Here is an 18,451-nt window from a genome sequence, read left to right as displayed (position 1 = left end):
GGGGAAGTCAGCTGGGTTCTAGTTACAGTCGCATTTCAGGAAATTATTTAATATGCTGACTTTAACAACCTAAGCCTCTTCTCCATGTGTGCACACAGGGTAGATCTCTGAACACAGGTGACCCTAGAAGTGCTGTAACTTCTAGGGTAATGGCTGTGTTAAGTCAAGGCAGGATGACAGTTCAGCCTCCTCCCAGGCTAGTGTAAAGGGCTCTTCACCCGGATTAAAACCTTCTCTCCCAGACCGAATTGCCAACTCCCAACACCCCTCCTACAGAAAATTTGGAGTCCTCGCTTATTCCCTGGCAGCCCCTACCTAATAGGGTGGTGAATTAATTATCAAACATGCGACAGTTTAGCGAAAATGGCAACACTTTGGAATAAATGACTGTAATGTGCATCCTGGCGCCCATTTTGCAGGTCAGTTGCTCTCCCTGGAAGGAAGAGTGTTCTCGGATTTCACCTTAAAGGAGGAAGGCTGCCAGAACTGAACTAGCACTTCTGAATATCCTGAGGCAAGGTCCGGTGACTTCCTTGGGAAGCTCTGCTGCGCCCCCACCCCACCCTACCCCTCCCTACCCCACCACAGCAGGCGCTGGAGTCCTGGGACCACCAGGGTCTGAGGCCCAAATCCTTCCTCACTAAGGGGAGGAGAGGGGTGTTCCAGCAGGGCAGGATGGGAAGGCGTGCTTGGGCGGGATTGTGACATAAGAGTGCCCTGGTGACATGGAGCAGATCTGTGGCATAAATAAAGGTGTCATAAAGACAGGGCGGGACTCATGCTTATAAGGGGCACGAGCGTCTCGGAGCTGCCAGAATGACTTCCGCTCAGTGCCCGGCACTAGCGTGTGTCATGTCCCGGCTGTGTTTCTGGGGCCCATGGCCCCTCCTTATGTGGCAACTATTGTGGCTACTAGTCAAGGAGGCTCAGCCTCTGGAGTGGGTCAAGGACCCGCTCCAGCTGACCTCTAACCCCCTGGGGCCGCCTGAGCCCTGGTCTTCCCACTCCTCCCATTTCCCACGGGAATCTCCCCATGCGCCTACTTTCCCGGCAGACCCGTGGGACTTTGATCACCTGGGGCCCTCTGCTTCCTCAGAGGTGCCAGCCCCACCCCAGGAATCGACTGAAAATTTGGTTCCATTCCTGGACACCTGGGATTCAGCTGGAGAGCTGCCCCTGGAGCCAGAGCAGTTCTTGGCTTCACAGCAGGATTTAAAGGACAAGCTGAGTCCACAGGAAAGGCTCCCTGTTTCGCCCAAGAAGCTGAAGAAAGATCCAGCTCAGCGTTGGAGCCTTGCTGAGATTATTGGAATTATACGCCAATTATCCACACCTCAGAGTCAGAAACAGACTTTGCAGCATGAATATTCCAGCACGGATACACCGTATCCCAGTAGCCTGCCTCCAGAACTCCGGGTGAAGTCAGATGAGCCTCCAGGGCCCTCTGAGCAAGTTGGACCTTCTCAATTCCATCTAGAGCCTGAAACTGAAAATCCAGAGACCCTTGAAGACATCCAGTCCTCTTCACTCCAGCAAGAAGCCCCAGCACAGCTTCCACAGCTCCCTGAGGAGGAAGAACCTTCTTCAATGCAGCAGGAGGCCCCAGCTCTGCCTCCAGAGTCCTCTATGGAGAGTCTAACTCTACCGAATCATGAGGTGACCGTTCAACCTCCAGGTGAGGATCAAGCTCATTATCACTCGCCCAACATTACAGTTAAACCTGCAGATGTGGAGGTTACCATAACTTCAGAGCCTACCAATGAGACAGAATCTTCCCAAGCCCAGCAGGAGGCCCCAATTTGGTTTCCAGAGGAGGTGGAACCTTCTGCAACCCAACAGGAGGCCCCAATTGAGCCTCCAGTTCCTCCTATGGAGCGTGAACTTTCCATCAGTGAGCAGCAGCAGCCAGTTCAGCCTTCTGAGTCTTCTGGGGAGGTCGAATCTTCTCCGACCCAGCAGGAGACCCCAGGTCAGCCTCCAGAACATCATGAAGTCACAGTTTCACCTCCAGGTCACCATCAAACTCGTCATTTAGATTCACCCAGTGTCTCTGTGAAGCCTCCAGACGTGCAGCTCACCATAGCAGCAGAGCCTAGTGCAGAGGTGGGAACTTCTCTAGTCCACCAGGAGGCTACAGCTCAGCTCTCAGGGTCAGGTAATGATGTAGAACCTCCCGCCATCCAGCACGGGGGCCCACCTCTGCTTCCAGAGTCATCGGAAGAAGCTGGACCTTTAGCAGTTCAACAGGAGACTTTATTTCAATCTCCGGAACCTATTAATAATGAGAACCCCTCTCCAACCCAGCAGGAGGCTGCAGCTGAGCATCCACAGACCGCTGAGGAGGGTGAGTCTTCCCTAACCCATCAGGAGGCCCCAGCTCAGACTCCAGAGTTCCCTAATGTAGTTGTAGCTCAACCTCCAGAGCATTCACACCTGACTCAAGCCACAGTTCAACCTTTGGATCTGGGGTTTACCATCACTCCAGAATCCATGACAGAGGTTGAACTTTCTCCAACCATGAAGGAGACCCCAACTCAGCCTCCTAAGAAAGTTGTACCCCAACTTCGAGTATATCAAGGGGTAACAAATCCAACACCAGGTCAGGATCAAGCTCAGCATCCAGTGTCACCCAGCGTTACAGTTCAACTTTTGGACCTGGGACTCACTATCACTCCAGAACCCACTACGGAGGTTGGACATTCTACACCTCCGAAGAGGACTATAGTTTCTCCAAAGCATCCTGAGGTGACACTTCCACATCCAGACCAGGTTCAGACTCAGCATTCACACCTGACTCGAGCCACAGTTCAACCTTTGGACCTGGGGTTTACCATCACTCCAAAATCCATGACAGAGGTTGAACCTTCTACAGCCCTGATGACTACAGCTCCTCCTCCAGGACACCCTGAGGTGACACTTCCACCTTCAGACAAGGGTCAGGCTCAGCATTCACACCTGACTCAAGCCACCGTTCAACCTCTGGACCTGGAGCTTACCATAACTACAAAACCTACTACAGAGGTTAAACCGTCTCCAACCACGGAGGAGACCTCAACTCAGCCTCCAGACCTAGGGCTTGCCATAACTCCAGAGCCCACTACAGAGACTGGACATTCTACAGCCCTGGAGAAGACTACAGCTCCTCATCCAGATCAGCTTCAGACTCTGCATCGAAAACTGACTGAAGTCACAGGTCCACCTACTGAGCTAGAACCTACTCAGGATTCACTGGTGCAGTCTGAAAGTTACATCCAAGATAAGGCTTTAGCTGCACCAGAGGAACATAAGGCCTCCACAAGCACCAACATATGTGAGCTCTGTACCTGCAGAGATGAGATGTTGTCATGTATTGATCTCAACCCAGAGCAGAGGCTCCGCCAAGTGCCTGTGCCAGAGCCCAACACCCACAATGGCACCTTCACCATCTTGTAAGAATCACTTTTCCTCAATTGTCCTCTGTGTCCTGCCTGACATGGCAGCCTTTTCCTGGAGGCCTTCCTGGGCCTTCTTTATCTCCCCAAGCCATATGGACAACTGACTTTCTGCTTTCACCTTTGCTTGTCAACTCTCCCTTCTCCTCATTCTCCTTTAATGTTAGGCCCCTTCTCCAGTCTTTTCCTTTTACTCTGGTCTTTAGCTCGTTTTCGTATCCATTTTTATTTAGCCCCATCACATCATTGCTTAACCGCTGCTCTCCTCCCATTTTCGCTTCACCCTCTTTACAGCAGCCTGTCCCTCTCCCGATCTCAGTGATGATGCTCTAAGTGGTTAAGAGTTGATTCCGGAGCCAGGCTGCCTGGGTTTGAACCCAGATCTATTTATTAGCTTGGTGACCAGAGCAAGTTATTCTGCCTGTGACTCAATTTCCTCACCTTTAAACTGGGGATCATGCTAGTTAGCATTTCATAGGATTGTTGTGAAATTTAGGTGAGTGAATATATGAAACACTTCATCAGTGCTTAGCATATGTAGGAGAGTTGGCTGTTCACATGATTATTTAGTCCTTTAGTTTTGTCCAGAACTCATCTTTTTCCCTAGCTTTCTATATGTAGAACTAGTTTTATGTCACACCCAGGGCCAAGTATGCTACTGTCTCCAGAACACGAAAATGATAGGGGGGAAGAGGCTGGGTGTGGTGGCTCACGCCTGTAATCCCAGCACTTTGGGAGGCCGAGGCAGGTGGATCACGAGGTCAGGAGATCAAGACCATCCTGGCTAACATGGTGAAACCCCATCTCTACTAAAAATACAGAAAAAAATTAGCCAGGCATGGTGGTGGGTGCCTGGAGTCCCAGCTACTCGGGAGGCTGAGGCAGGAGAATGGCGTGAACCTGGGAGGCAGAGCTTGCAGTGAGCCGAGATTGCACCACTGCACTCCAGCCTGGGCGACAGAGCAAGACTCCATCTCAAAAAAAAAAAAAAAAAATGATAGGGAAGAAAGAGAATAGGCATAAAAAGGGAGGTATATATAATTAAGTACTAAAAGATAATGCAGACCATTGGTGCTAGAATTTGCCAGAATCTGTGATCCTTGAGGTGTGGAGATGCTACATGGGTAAGCTGAAACTTTACTTGGGTCTTAAAGAGTAGCTATAATTTGTTAAATAGAGAAAAAATGGGAGTACAGTCTAGGCAAACGCATGGCTACAGGTATGGTTGGAATTTAGTAGACCAATGTGGCTACAAAGAATTAGGTGAGGGAGCAATGAAGATACGATTCTGTACAACCTTGATTATCAGCTATGGGAGTTTGAAAGTTACACAATGAGGTATGGAAAGCCATTGAAAGTTTCCAAGCAAGAGAGATTACATGATCAAAACAGGAAGATTATTTTATTTTGTTTTTTGCGTTATGTGCAAGTGTAGACATGCAGAGGATTGTTTTAGAATCCATATGTAAAGTGTCCAAAAGGAAAAGCTTAATTCAGGGAGACAAAATAGAAAGGTCTAGCAAAATCTAGGAGTGAAGTGTGAAGGGGCCAAATCAGATCAGTTGTAATAGGAGTGGAAAGAAAAAGCCTAGGATGTTTCAACCGAGGGCACTGGGCCAAAGCTTTGGTGTTACCTGGCATAGGGTTTCTTTCTTCTTATTTGTTGATAATGATAAGCTTTTGCCCATATTTCTGTGGAATTATTTACCATTTTGGTACTGATGTGTAGAAGTCTGTTTAGACACATAAGTGCTTTTAGATAAAATACTTAACATTCAAAGTAATTAACTGGCATCATCTGTCCAAGAGATGGGATGGATAAGAAGTTAAGCTTCCAGGAGATGCCTCATCATTTGTGCCAGTGACCCCGCATAATTTCTTGATGAATTGTGCAAACTGGGAAGCTGATAGCTCTGGAAATGAGAAAGCAGGTGTTATTTTCTGTTTCTGAATATCCCCAACAAGGTTGCAATGATTCTTTTACTTATCGTGTTCATTGTTTTCCTACCTATTCAAGGATATAAACTGTGTTTCTTCACAGAAATTTCCAAGGAAACTATATTTCTTACATTGATGTAAATGTATGGAAAGCATACAGTTGGACCGAGAAACTGTGAGTATATTCTCTCCAAATATGACAAAAAGCTAACTGCATTGTAAGATCCTTCTTGGTCCAGAATTTTGAGGTCGGTACCTCTGAGGAAAGATATTTCTCCTCCATGCCCCAAATCAACCACTGTTGATTGCAATCGTATGGTTATTTTAAAATTAAATTTGGTAGGCTCTCTTTAAAATAAGAGGCAATTTAAATTTATTTTTTATCATACAAATAGTACATGGTTATATTCCTTTTTGTTCTCTTTTTTTTTTTTTTTTTTTTTTTTCAGAGACAGGGTCTTACTTTGTCCTCTGGGCTGCAGTGCAGTGGCACAATCACAGCTCACTGCAGCCTTCACCTCCCAGGCCCAAGTGATCCTCTCACCTCAGCCTCCCCAGTAGCTGGGACCACAGGTGCATGCCACCACACCCACCTAATTTTGTATTTTTTGTAGAGACGGTCTTCCTATGCTGCTTAGGCTGGTCTTGAACTCCTGGGCTCAAGTGATCCTCCCACCTTGGCCTCTTAAGGTGTTCCTATTACAGGCATGAGCCACCACCCGCAGCCCATGATTCCATTTTTAATGTATAAAAATGCAATAACAGATATAACAAAAACTCTCCTTGTGCCCTACTCCCTCATCCCTGAAGTAATGCTACTCTGCATTTAGTATACATGCTTCCAGACTTTTCCTCATTTACCTACATACATATTTACATAAAGCAAAATGGATTTGTGGTTTTAAAATTTTTTCTTCACATAAAGGGTAACATCTTGCAACTTGATTCTTTCACTTCATGATATGCCTTAGATTTCTTTCCTTCCCAGTACTTAGAGGGTCACCCCATTCATTTAAACTCCTGCATAATCCGTAGTATGGATGCATCATGGTTTATTTAATAATTCCCCCATTGATGAATGTTTAGATTATGCTTAGTTTTCTTGTTACATGCATTGCTGCAATGAAATCCCTGTACATGCTTCTTTGTGAACATGTGCAAGTATTCCTGTAGCATAGATATCTGGAAATGGAATTCTTGGGGTGAAGACTATGTAGATATAAAATTTTAATTGCCTTCAAAAATTTTGTGCCAACTTACTCTATTGTCAGCAGAATATGACAGCATTCATTTCCCGACACCTTTTCACCGCTGGGTATTCTCCAACTTTTTGCTGAAGTTATGGATGAATAAAAGGGATTCCATCTAAATGTGAATTTTTCTGATTACTCATGAATTTAATTTAATATCTTTATATGTTTATTGAACATTTGTGTTTCTTCTCTGAGTTTTCTGGCCTTTGTTCATTTTCCTGTTGAATTGTTTTATCATTTTCTTACTGATTTGTAGAAGGAATTGGTTTAGACACATAAGTGATTTTGGAAAAAATGCTTACATTCAAAGTAACTGACATTTTTCACAACAGTTTGTGTGTCACATCATTATTTCAATGTATATAGACAAGCCACGATGAGTTCTAAATTAAAAATAAACATATGCTAGGCGCGGTGGCTCACGCCTTTAATCCCAGCACCTTGGGAGGTAGGCGGATCACCTGAGGTCAGGAGTTTGAGACCAGCCTGGCCGATAGGGCGAAACCCCGTCTCTACTAAAAATACAAAAAATAGCCAGGCATGGTGGTGGGTGCCTGTAATCCCATCTACTTGGGAAGCTGAGGCAGGAGAATTGCTTTATTTATTTTTTCAGATGGAATTTTGTTCTTGTTGCCCAGGCTGGAGTGCAATGGTGCGATCTTGGCTCACTGCAACCTCCACCTCCCGGGTTCAAGCGATTCTCCTGCCTCACCCTCCTGGGTAGCTGGAATTACAGGTGCCCTCCATCACACCCAGCTAATTTTTATATTTTTAGTAGAGACAGGGTTTCACCATGTTGGTCAGGCTGGTCTCAAACTCATGACCGTGGGTGATTCACCCACCTTGGCTTTCCGGAGTGCTGGGATTACAGGCATGAGCCACCACGCCAGGCCAGAACTACATTTTAAAAACAAGAAAATTATTACAAAGGTCAGGATAGTGGTTACCTATTAGGGTTAGAGAGAGGGATATGATTGGAAAGGGGCACACTGGGGCTTCTGGCATGCTAGCAATGATCTTTTGTAACGATGTTTACATGGGTATCTGCTTCATAATTATTAAACTGAATATTTGGCCAGGTGAGGTGGCTCATGTCTGCAGTCACAGCACTTTGGGAAGCAGACACAGGAGGATCACTTGAGCCAGGAGTTTGAGACCAGTCTGGGAACAGAGTGAGACCCTGTCTCAAAAATTAAATTAAATTAAATATAAACAACATTTATGTTATGTGCACTTTATGCACATTATAGTTCTCCAATTTTTTTGATGGGGGGAAAAAGGTTGAATGGCTTCACTTGCAGCCGTGATATGGTTCCATGTGGGGCTTTCATAATTAGGTTTGGGAAAAGAGAGGAGGAAATGGAGGTTCTGCTGATCTTGGTGCCACCCAGAGTTGGATTCTAAAAGGGATTTTGTGATCTAGAGAGGAGGCATGAAATAATAGAATTTGGTGGGAAGAAACCCACTCTTCAAGGGGTGTGCTTCAGAGTGTGTGTGTGTGTGTGTGTGTGTGTGTGTGTGTGTGTGTGTGTGTGTGTGTGTTTGTGGTGGTGGTGGAGAGAGATGGACACAAAAAGGAAAATATAAGAAAAGGTTTGAATGAAAGCAGAGCAGATCCCACCATCTTGAAGTGACCATGACCCAGCTTTCCTCCACATGCAGGAGATGCTTCTGTGTAGCAAATAGTTGTAGTTTGCATTTTAATCTAAAAATAACTTCTTCATTTTCCAGAATTCTCAGAGAAAATACCTTGACTGAATTACACAAGGATTCATTTGAAGGCCTGCTATCCCTCCAGTATTTGTAAGTTAGTTAATTATATTTATGAGTTTTTAGTCATATTATCTGTAAAATGAATAAGGGGTTCAAATTAGATAATTTCTCAGATTTCTTCGAGCAATAAAATTCTGCAATTCTGTAAGTTTGTATAGGGTCTCAGCCCATCTCTAGCATTAGCTGCCTCCTGTGCATTTTCAGTTTTTAAGTTATATAGACAAAATACAGACAAAAAAAATTCACATGGTAAGAAAATCTGAGCAGTGACTGACACCCATATGAACCTTGTTTTATAAGGGTTCACATATCATTCTTTTTCTATTCAGTCTACAACCAATAGATCCAATGTAATCTGTGGTCTATTTTTAAATAGCCCATTAAGTTAAGAATGGTTTTTGCATTTTTAAAGGGACTGTGAAAGAAAAAGAAAAGAAACAAAGAAATATGTGAGAGATCATATGTGGCCCACAAAACCTAAAATATTTACTGTCTGACCTTCACCAAAAAAAATTTCAAAAAGTTGGTTTAGTAGGATGAAAGGAACTAAAGTTAACTTCAGATGGTTGCCTAAAGGAGAAGAAAATGGAGACCACCTGCATTCATTTGAACATCATTAATCCAGAATTTTTTGGTAATTTAATCGGAATTAAATTAACATTTAAATATTAAAAATAGCTGAATTATATCAATAATATTATCAAGAATATTAAGCTACCAAGAGAATAGACTGGTATTAAGGATTTCATTTCAGGAATTGTTATATTAAAACAGATGTTTAAAATGATGGTTAACTGGTAGAGCTAGAAATGTTTACACTAAGAAGCACATCAGAAATGCCCCTAACTCTTCACTGATTACAAAATAACGATCGCCCCAGCCCTGTTACCGGAAAGGGATCCCTGTATTTCTGTCTGTTTAGAGACAAGAAGATACTATGTTCATTGCTATGAAAGCTTGATTCTTACCCTTTGTCCATGGAGGTGTGTATGTCATTAATCCTTATTAAGCTCATTAGTGATGCTCTTTTGCAAACAGATTCTTTCAAATATAGAAGGCTTAAGGAAAGTGGGTGTAAAGACCCTCAGGTGGATGCCAAAGTGCTACAGAGACCATGAAATAATAAAACATTTCCTTTAAAATAGTTATTTTCCTTCTACTCACTCCCCCAGCTATTCATTTATTTTACAAATATTTGAGTTTGCTTTATTTCCATGTGTCAGTTTTAAACATGGTGGGCAATGCAGGTGAGCAAGACCTAGTCCATGCTTTCAGGGAGTTTATGCTCAGAAGAAATGGGATAAAAAATAACTACATTAAGAAGAAATGGATGTAGGCACTAGGAGGGATAAATTGTTTCTGGAACATAGAAGAGGAAAAAATGCCTTCAATTTGGACCCAGGAGGATGTTACTAGAACAATGCCATTTGAATAGGACTTTGAAGGGCCATTGTGTAACAGCAGACGGACATCTTGGGGAAAATACTCTTAAACTTGCAAAAGGAAAATGGGAGGGCAAAACACAGGAAAGTATTCAAGGAATGCCGTGAGTACCCGTAGAGTACAAGAAGGGAGAGTAGGAAAATGGAGCCAGATCTTCTAGGGCTTTCAATGCCAAGCTGAGGAGCCGACATGGGGAACCGTGTTACCACAGCAGCGCTGTAAGGTAGATCTGCATCACAGTCGTTGAGAGGGCACGTTAGAACTCAGTTCTGGACTCCACCCTCGTAGTTACTGATTCAGTTGGTCTAGAGTGGGACCCAGAATTTGCATCTTCAGTAATTTCCCAGGAGATGCTGGTCTTTGCAAGCCACTTCTGGAGAGTTTATATGATGACTGTGTGCAGGATAGTTTAGGAAGGGAGAGACTAGAGATGGAGACATCAGCCAGACAACGTTACACCATCCAGGTAAAGAGGGAGGGACAAACTCCATCACTGTATAACTGAAGAAATTTTTTTAATGAAATATTAAAGCAATACAAAACCAAAAATGAATTTCTATTAATATGATAGAAATTAATTCTATTAATATGATTTGAATTAGTTCAAAGTTATGTATTAGGTAAAGGGGTAGCTTCCTTTCAAATGATGTGAAAGGATGTCTTTTATTTCTTCTGATATTGAACTGGCTTAGGAAAACAGACCTAAACTAAGAAGGTGTAGAAATGTGAGACTTGTTTGTTTGTTTGTTTGAGACGGAATCTCGCTCTGTCGCCCAGGCTGGAGTGCAGTGGTGCAATCTTGGCTCACTGCAAGGTCCGCCTCCTGGGTTCATGCCATTCTCTTGCCTCAGCCTCCTGAGCAGCTAGGACTACAGGCACGTGCCACTAGGCCCGGCTAATTTTTTATTTTTTTTGTAGAGACGGGGTTTCACCGTGTTAGCCAGGATGGTCTCGGTATCCTGACCTCAGGATCTGCCAGCCTCAGCCTCCGAAAATGCTGGATTATAGGCCTGAGCCACCGCACCCGGCCCGACTATTTTTTTTAATATTAGAAATTGTGTATATAGAGATAAAATCTTTGAGCTCATAATCTAAGATTTGATGACACTACAAAAGGGCATCTAATCAAGTCTACTGCTCTCAGGAAAAATTAATTCCAAAGTCTATTATGTTGTATATTTATTAAAACCATGAAGGTGAGACTCTAGGAGAGGTATGGGCAGGGTTAGGGGCTCTGGAAAGTTCAAATACAAGTCCAAACGTTTAGAGTTGAGATGAAAAATAGGTATTCAGTATTATTCTAAACTTTTGCTATTATTCATACCAATCGATATTTAATAACTAATCAAGGCAATATTTTTGTTTTCCTTTTCCTAGAGATTTATCCTGCAATAAAATACAGTCTATTGAAAGACATACATTTGAACCACTACCATTTTTGAAGTTTATGTAAGTTACAAATATAACTTGATTACATTTGGAATTTTTATAAAACTTAATTATAAACCTTTTTGCTATTCTTGAAATATGATTAAAATTTTACCAGTAGAAAGCTACTAAAATTATACTGCAAATCCTTTTTGTCTCTAGCAAGGATTATTGTGAGAATTATTACACAGATCTTAGTGAATCATCAGAGAGCAGTGGTTCTCAGGTGGTGTGATTTTGCACTCATGTGGCATTTGGTAATGTCCGGAGACAGTTTTGGTTGACAAAACTGTAGGTGTGCTCCTGGCATCTGGTGGGCAAAGGCCAGAGATGCTGCTAAACATCCTTCAAGGTATAAGACAAACCCCCATGGCAAAGAGTTATATAGTCCAAAATGTTGATGGCACTGAAGTTGTGAAATCCTGTTCTAGAGAAATAAAGATCACTTAACACAGGTATTTACTGAGCATTCACTGTTTTGTATCTAATGCACCACATGTGCAGTGTTAAAGTATAAATCATAAGCCAGTATCTTCCACAGTGAGATTTCCTTAGTGCGTAGAGAAAGGATTGAGTTTATGTTCCATCCTATATAAATTAGAATCATGGCAAATGATAAATGTTCTGAAATAATTATTTTTTTCTTTGGCTTGTGTCTTTTTTTTTTAGAAATCTTAGTTGCAATGTAATTACAGAACTCAGCTTTGGAACATTTCAGGCCTGGCACGGAATGCAGTTTTTACATAAGTTGTAAGTGAAATAGAAGATGAATACATGTAAACAACTATTTATGTACAAAAACTCATACAATTATTGGGTAGCTGGGTATAAGCCCATTATCAACTCTGAAAAGCGTGTCTTAAGATCCATTCATTTTTCTCAAATGGGGAAGCTAAGGTACAAAGAGGCCAAGAGACTTACGTAGCTTATATATGACCTCCTCTGCTTGTCCTAGTTCTGACCTATAGCATGGGCAAGAAAAGGCATCAAAGAAGTGACCCTCAAATTAGCCTTGTTGCTGGGCGGGGTGGCTCAGACCTGTAATCCCAGAACTTTGGGAGCCGAGGTGGGTGGATCACCCGAGGTCAGGAATTCAACACCAGCCTGGCCAACATAGTGAAACCCTGTCCCTACTATAAATACAAAAAAATTAGCTGGGCGTGGTGGTGCAGTTTTTTGCTCCCTGGAGGACTTTGTGTTAAGCTTCCTTCCTTGCAGCTAAGTGTTGCAGACATTTAAGCAGTTAGAAACTCTGCATATGAGCAGGAATCAAATCCAAAGTTGTAGGGCCAGAATGGTGGCTCATGCCTGTAATCCCAGCACCTTGGGAGGCCAAGGTGGGAGGATCACTGGAGGTCAGGAGTTTGAGACCAGCCTGGCCAACATGGTGAAACCTCATCTCTACTAAAAATACAAAAATCAGCAGGTCATGGTGGCGGGCGCCTGTGATCCTAGCTATCGGGAGGCTGAGGCATGAGAATGGCTTGAACCCGGGAGGTGGAAGTTGCAGTGAGCCGAGATTGTGCCACTACACTCCAACCTCCCCTCCAGGCTGGTCTCGAACTCCTGTGACCTCAGGTGATCCGCCCACCTCAGCCTCCCAAAGTGCTGGGGTTACAGGTGTGAGCCACCATGCCTGGCCAAGATGGTGTTTATGTTAAGCTATTGTGCAAAAAAAAACTTTTGTAAAGAAAATATATCGCTGTATCTTAATTCCATATACTTTCCTGACTACTCTTGTACCATAATTGCAAAAATTCTATGATTTCTCTGTATAACATACCCATCAAATCAGAGTGGGTATATTCAGTGGCCTGAAGGGGACTCAAGGTGAAGATTCTCCTCTACATCTGACTTTAGAAAAGACTTTCCACCTGCCTTGTGGTTCAGAAATCTAGTTTCACACAGTTCATTTCAAGTTAGAGGGAGGCATTCAGGATGTGTCTGGACTAGAGCAGCAGTTTCTGCACATGCTCCCCTCTGTCCTCATTAATTTGCTGATGCATAACTTAGGAAAAGTACACTAAAGGTCTGTTTTTCTTTTGCCCTCACACCAGAGAACCGGCTCATTAGGTCCCTCCACCAAGAGGTTTAGGTAGCATCAATACAAATGTTTTAAACTCACCATCTTTACTAAGCACTTTATACCACTGGGAGTCCCTCATAAAAATCTGGTGGCCGGGAGCGGTGGCTCATGCCTGTAATTCCAGCACTTTGCTGAGGTGGGTGGATCACCTGAGGTCAGGAGTTCAAGACCAGCCTGACCAACATGGTGAAACCTGTCTCTACTAAAAATACAAAAATTAGCTGGGCATGGTGGCAGGCAACTGTAATCCTAGGTACTCAGGAGGCTGAGGCAGGAGAATCACTTGAAACCAGGAGGCGGAGGTTGCAGTGAGCCGAGATGGCACCATTGCACTCCAGCCTGAGGGACAGAGTGAGACTCTGTCTCAAATCATCATCATCATCATCATCATCATCATCATCATCATCATCTAGCCAGCTTCACTACAATTATGTAGACCAGGAAAACACTGGAATCACAGTTGATAAAAATTAATGAATTCACTCAAAAACATTCAGAGTGCCATGTCCATTTGTGCCAGGTACTGTACTAAGTGCTGGGGCTACAAAATCCATCTCAAAGACACACCAAGATGAGGACTTTGTCCCCAGGGGACTTTCATTCCTCAAGGAGGAAGCGGATGCTGATGGGAAAACAAATGAGAGCCATGTGGGGATCTGTACGGCAGGGTGACAAGGAGAGGACAAAGCAGGAATGGGGGCTGGGTTAAGAAAGACTTGAGGAGACACTAACTTGCTTATCTTGAGTTTCTGTGTTCATCTTAAACAACAGAAAAAGGCATTTGCTTCATGGTGATGAAAAAATCAGAGCTAGCTGATATTGGAAACTAGCACTCATTTCGTATAAACAGAGCTGTACCCTTCAAACTAAGTCACAGTTACTTTCAAAGATTGGCACAAGGGTCTCAACACACCAAGTGTATGTTAGGGGCTGGGCTCCTTTGGAGTCAAATCTTCCTGGTAAACAAAGCTACACTGCAGAGTCATATTTGGCATATGTGACATATAGGCCCACTGCATTTCTTTCCAAAGGCAAGATGCCAAGGGAAGGTGCCAGTAATTTTATGACCAATATGACACCATTTTGTGGTGTTTGTAAGTTGAAACAATATATTTCCCTGCATTACACAAGTTTGTAAAAAACAAACAAAAAAAGAGGCCCCAGCTGTTGTTGATCGATGATGAATTGAATAGAGCCTAACCTTCCAGGCTTCTCACTTGCACAGGCCCTTCCAAGGTCCTGGGAGGGCCCCTGGAAATTTTGGTATTCATAATTTTTTTAATGTTTTTACTAGATAAGGCTCAGGCCCCACAAAATCCTGAAATCATCCCTGGGTTCCAATAGTTACAACCCAGTAAACCTCTTGAATGAAGCCTCTATGTTACTGACAAATACTGACTGACCAAATTAGCAGGGTGATAGGGTCAGTCTATTTTGAATCTGAAATCCATCTCAAAGACGGGCCAAGAGCTTATTAGTGGACTTAACTGGATTCTTCTGGCCCAAGCGCAGTAAAGTCAAACAACCATATCGAGGTTTTGCATTGGGGAAAGGAGGACATTTATTTGCAGGGCATCCAAGCAAGAAGGACCAGGCGGCTAACTATCAAAGTCCCTCACTGAATGGGGGCAATAATCATATCTCTTACAGATGAAATCATGAATGAAATGGTTTATGGAAAAGCAGCAATGGTTGATAATCCTAAATGTTAAGTATGTTTATATTTTTTCCCTGACTTTAAAGTGCTTCTCCTTCATTCCTATACACAGGTCTAGACTGATGGCTTATTTTTTAAAATTCTCTTAGTCACTTCATTGGTTCTAACAATAATTTTAGAAACTGGATGACTTTGCCATGTAGAAAGGCTATATTTATTCAGATAGAGTACACTCACATATTGGCTTGTCTATGGCACATCGATATCATGCCAAGAATGTAAGCACTAAGAGAGAATAAGAGGAAAATCCAGGCTTTATCCCTATTGAATTATTTATCCCACTATTAGAATATTAGTGAGGTAGGTGTGGCCACACTGATGGCAAATTGAGCTTCGGTCACAAACATGCCTTACTGTTCCCCCCAGTCTACTGACATCAGCTTCCTTTACATAGCAGTAGATGCACAAAAGTTTGCACAGTTGAGGTTATTGTCATCATGTTTTGGTATGTACTGGAATCCTGGCAGCTTCTTCTCTGATTCGGAGAGGCGCAAACATTAAAGACAAAAAGAACAACTCGAGTCTGTCCTTTGGGGTGATTTAGGGTGGCTGTTTAAATTTGTAGTGGTTGAAAAGTCTTGAGATTGTCACACCTAGCAACTCTTATACTTTTCTTCTCTCAGCTGCAGCTTGTTCTTTTCACCTGTGTAACAAGCTGTCTTCTCTTCTCACAGAGGCTTAGCATTTCTTCCTCTGCCCCATAGCATTTTTTCAATACTTAATTTACCAGGTGCTGTTTATGTTGTAGGCACCTAAGTACTTATACAAGTGAGATAACATGTCCGAAGTTCTTAGAACAGTGCTTGGCATATGGTAAATGCTCCATACATGTTACCTCCTATGATACCTCATTTTCATTTTTCCAACAACTCTTGCGATGCGGTTATTATTTCTATTTTGCAGATGAGGAAGTTGAAACTCAGAGACGCTAGGTAATTTGCTAAGGTTCACATGGCTAATAAGTGGCAGAACCACTTACAAGCTTTGCAAGTAATTTTCAATGCAGCTCTTAGTTCCCCTGTAATAGGAGCTGAATGATGACAATTTGGCTTTGTGTGCATTGTATCTTACTTTCTAACTTGAACAGGACCTGTAGAGCAGTGAGCTCCACTTCCCTCTGAGAATCCCACGCTTCTGGAGCTCCTGGCTGTACCAGCTCTGGGCATCCCCAGGGTTTATGCTCACCGGTCAGTGCTGGTGTGACATGATGGCTGAGCACCGGCACTGTGTCCAGCGCATTGCTAGGCACTAGACATGTGCTCTTTCATTTATTCCTCAAATTGCTTTGTGCTGTAAACGCTACCCAGAAAGGCTCATGTTCATTACTCAAGTCACTTCACCAGAAAGTGACAGAGCCAGAATTCAAACCCAGGTCTGCCAGATTCCAAGTCCCTTGCTTCTTCTGTTGTTCCTCATTGCAAGGGAGTCTTCTTCAAGGTTATTCTCAGGACTTTGATTAAGATACAGGCTCACACCTGGGCATGGTGGCTCATGCTGTAATCTCAGCACTTTGGGAGGCCAAGGTGGGTGGATCACTTGAGCTCAGAAGTTCGAGACCAGCCTGGCCAACATGGTGAAACCCTGTCTCTACTAAAAATACAAAAATTAACCAGGCATGGGGACGGTCATCTATGATCCCAGCTACTCTGAAGGCTGAGGCAGGAGAATCACTTGACTCCAGGAGGTGGAGGTTGCAGTGAGCCAAGATCACACCACTGCACTGCACTCCAGCCTGGGCAACAGAGTGAGACCTCATCTCAAAAAAAAAGAAAAAGAAAAAGGCCCACCGTTTCAGATTCTCTAGATTTTGCCCCTGAAAAAGCATTTACGTGATGCAGTCCGAGGTCTTGTATGGAGGAGCTTGGTGTGGGGAGATGTGTGGCTCACGAACCTATGTAGATGAATAAAGGAAAGAGGTTATTTTCTACCCAAGTACATCGTGCATATTGGGTGAGGGTCTAGGTCATCTGCCTATTTCTTTGACTACCTTCTTCCATGGAACCAGTTTTCCCTGACAGCCTTGGGATTCTAGCATAGATCATTTTGGAGTTTTTCATTTAAATTTATTTTCACGGCCTGCTTTGGACATTTTTTCAGCTAGAGCTGTTAGAATTTCAGTACATTTAAGACAGTGATGACATGCTCCAGTCCTTTCATCTCTGTCTCCTCAGTTAATAGAAAGGAAACATAGCCCATCTATCTGGACCTGTACAAAAGAATTTGGAGGGAAAAAAAAAATAGATGAACAACTTGAATTATGATGAGCAACTTGAATTATGGAGGATGCTAGAAATACTGTTTCCTCCACAGTCAGGGCTTCCTACCAACATAGTCGCTTTTAGGGTTTTTGACCTGAAAAGTTCTGTGGCATATTTTTTCTTTGCTATCCATTTTTTTTTCCTTGTAGTTCTTCCCCGCGTTCTATCCTTTATCTTCTAGAGACCTCGGTAGTTCCCATAGGAAGAGTGCTTTACGGAGTCTAATGGTGATTTCTTAGGTAAAAACAGGAAACGTTTTTTTCTTTTTTACCTACAAGCTCCATACCAAAAAATGAATGTAAACTTTTCATGCAGTTTTACACATTGAAAATGCAGGTTATTTAAATTCCATTCCATTTTTCAGAATTCTCAATCACAATCCTCTGACAACTGTTGAAGATCCGTATCTCTTTAAATTGCCAGCATTAAAATATCTGTAAGTACTATAGTACTCTCATGAGTCAAGAGATGATTTATGCTTTTTAAATTTTTCATCAAAGCTTAAGTATTTTGCATTTAGGCTAAAATGTCATAATTTAAATTTTAACTGGGTTATTGAAAAAAAGTTATTGGCGAAGAAAAAAATTAAGAGGATGTATAATGGTCAAGATGGCCAGCAGGGGAAGAGAACAGCATTGAAGAACCCATATAGATTTGGAACATGTAGACACATGGAGGAATATTATTTAACCAAGAAAGCAAAGGGGAAAAGGTGTTCATTATTCTAAAAGTAAAGAAAAGAGTAAAGAAGATGGTGAGTGCAATATGAAAATGAGAAGATAATGGTAAAAAGAAAAGTGTAGGTTCTGGTCTTGAGTATCATTAATTTGATGATGCAAATCAACTTTAATTTCTTTAATAAGAGCTCCCTGGAATTCTACAGCAAATAAACTCTTGAGCTGGCTTGTTTAATAGAGAAGCCAAAATTGAATTGTTAAGTACAGAATTTTTTATTGGGGTTCATATCATGAATGTTTCGGCTTTCTTCTTCAGAGACATGGGAACAACGCTAGTCCCACTTACAACACTTAAGAACATTCTCATGATGACTGTTGAACTGGAAAAACTGTAAGTTATTTTTTTCCGAGATTTATTTTTACTTAGTTGGTTCTTCAGGTTTGTTT

General features: G+C 42.6%; 2 protein-coding genes across 3 annotated transcripts in view; one reads left to right on the top strand and one right to left on the bottom strand.

Moving 5' to 3' along the window:
• Nucleotides 1–535: 535 nt before the first annotated feature.
• The window catches only part of LOC101135168 (leucine-rich repeat-containing protein 37A), a 32,432-nt gene continuing 14,516 nt past the window's right edge, over nt 536–18,451 (top strand). The window contains 7 exon segments of the mRNA XM_055387781.2: nt 536–3,428; nt 5,473–5,544; nt 8,354–8,425; nt 11,216–11,287; nt 11,936–12,016; nt 17,692–17,763; nt 18,321–18,395. Coding sequence (XP_055243756.2) covers nt 817–3,428; nt 5,473–5,544; nt 8,354–8,425; nt 11,216–11,287; nt 11,936–12,016; nt 17,692–17,763; nt 18,321–18,395 — 3,056 coding nt within the window. The 5' untranslated portion in view covers nt 536–816.
• The window catches only part of LOC101135882 (ADP-ribosylation factor-like protein 17), a 52,166-nt gene continuing 38,514 nt past the window's right edge, over nt 4,800–18,451 (bottom strand). The window contains exon 4 of one of the 2 annotated variants that reach the window (XM_063705792.1): nt 4,800–5,344. In XM_063705792.1, the coding sequence (XP_063561862.1) occupies nt 5,226–5,344 (119 nt within the window). In that variant the 3' untranslated portion in view covers nt 4,800–5,225. Of the gene's footprint in view, nt 5,345–15,200; nt 16,961–18,451 lie in introns of those variants that run through there. The other variant, XM_063705794.1, reaches the window with a different exon arrangement.

The sequence above is a fragment of the Gorilla gorilla genome, chromosome 4 (genome assembly GCF_029281585.2).
Source record: "Gorilla gorilla gorilla isolate KB3781 chromosome 4, NHGRI_mGorGor1-v2.1_pri, whole genome shotgun sequence".
NCBI classification, from domain to species: domain Eukaryota; kingdom Metazoa; phylum Chordata; class Mammalia; order Primates; family Hominidae; genus Gorilla; species Gorilla gorilla.
Note: the sequence above shows the minus strand (reverse complement) of the source record. Positions and strands in the feature narration are given on the sequence as shown.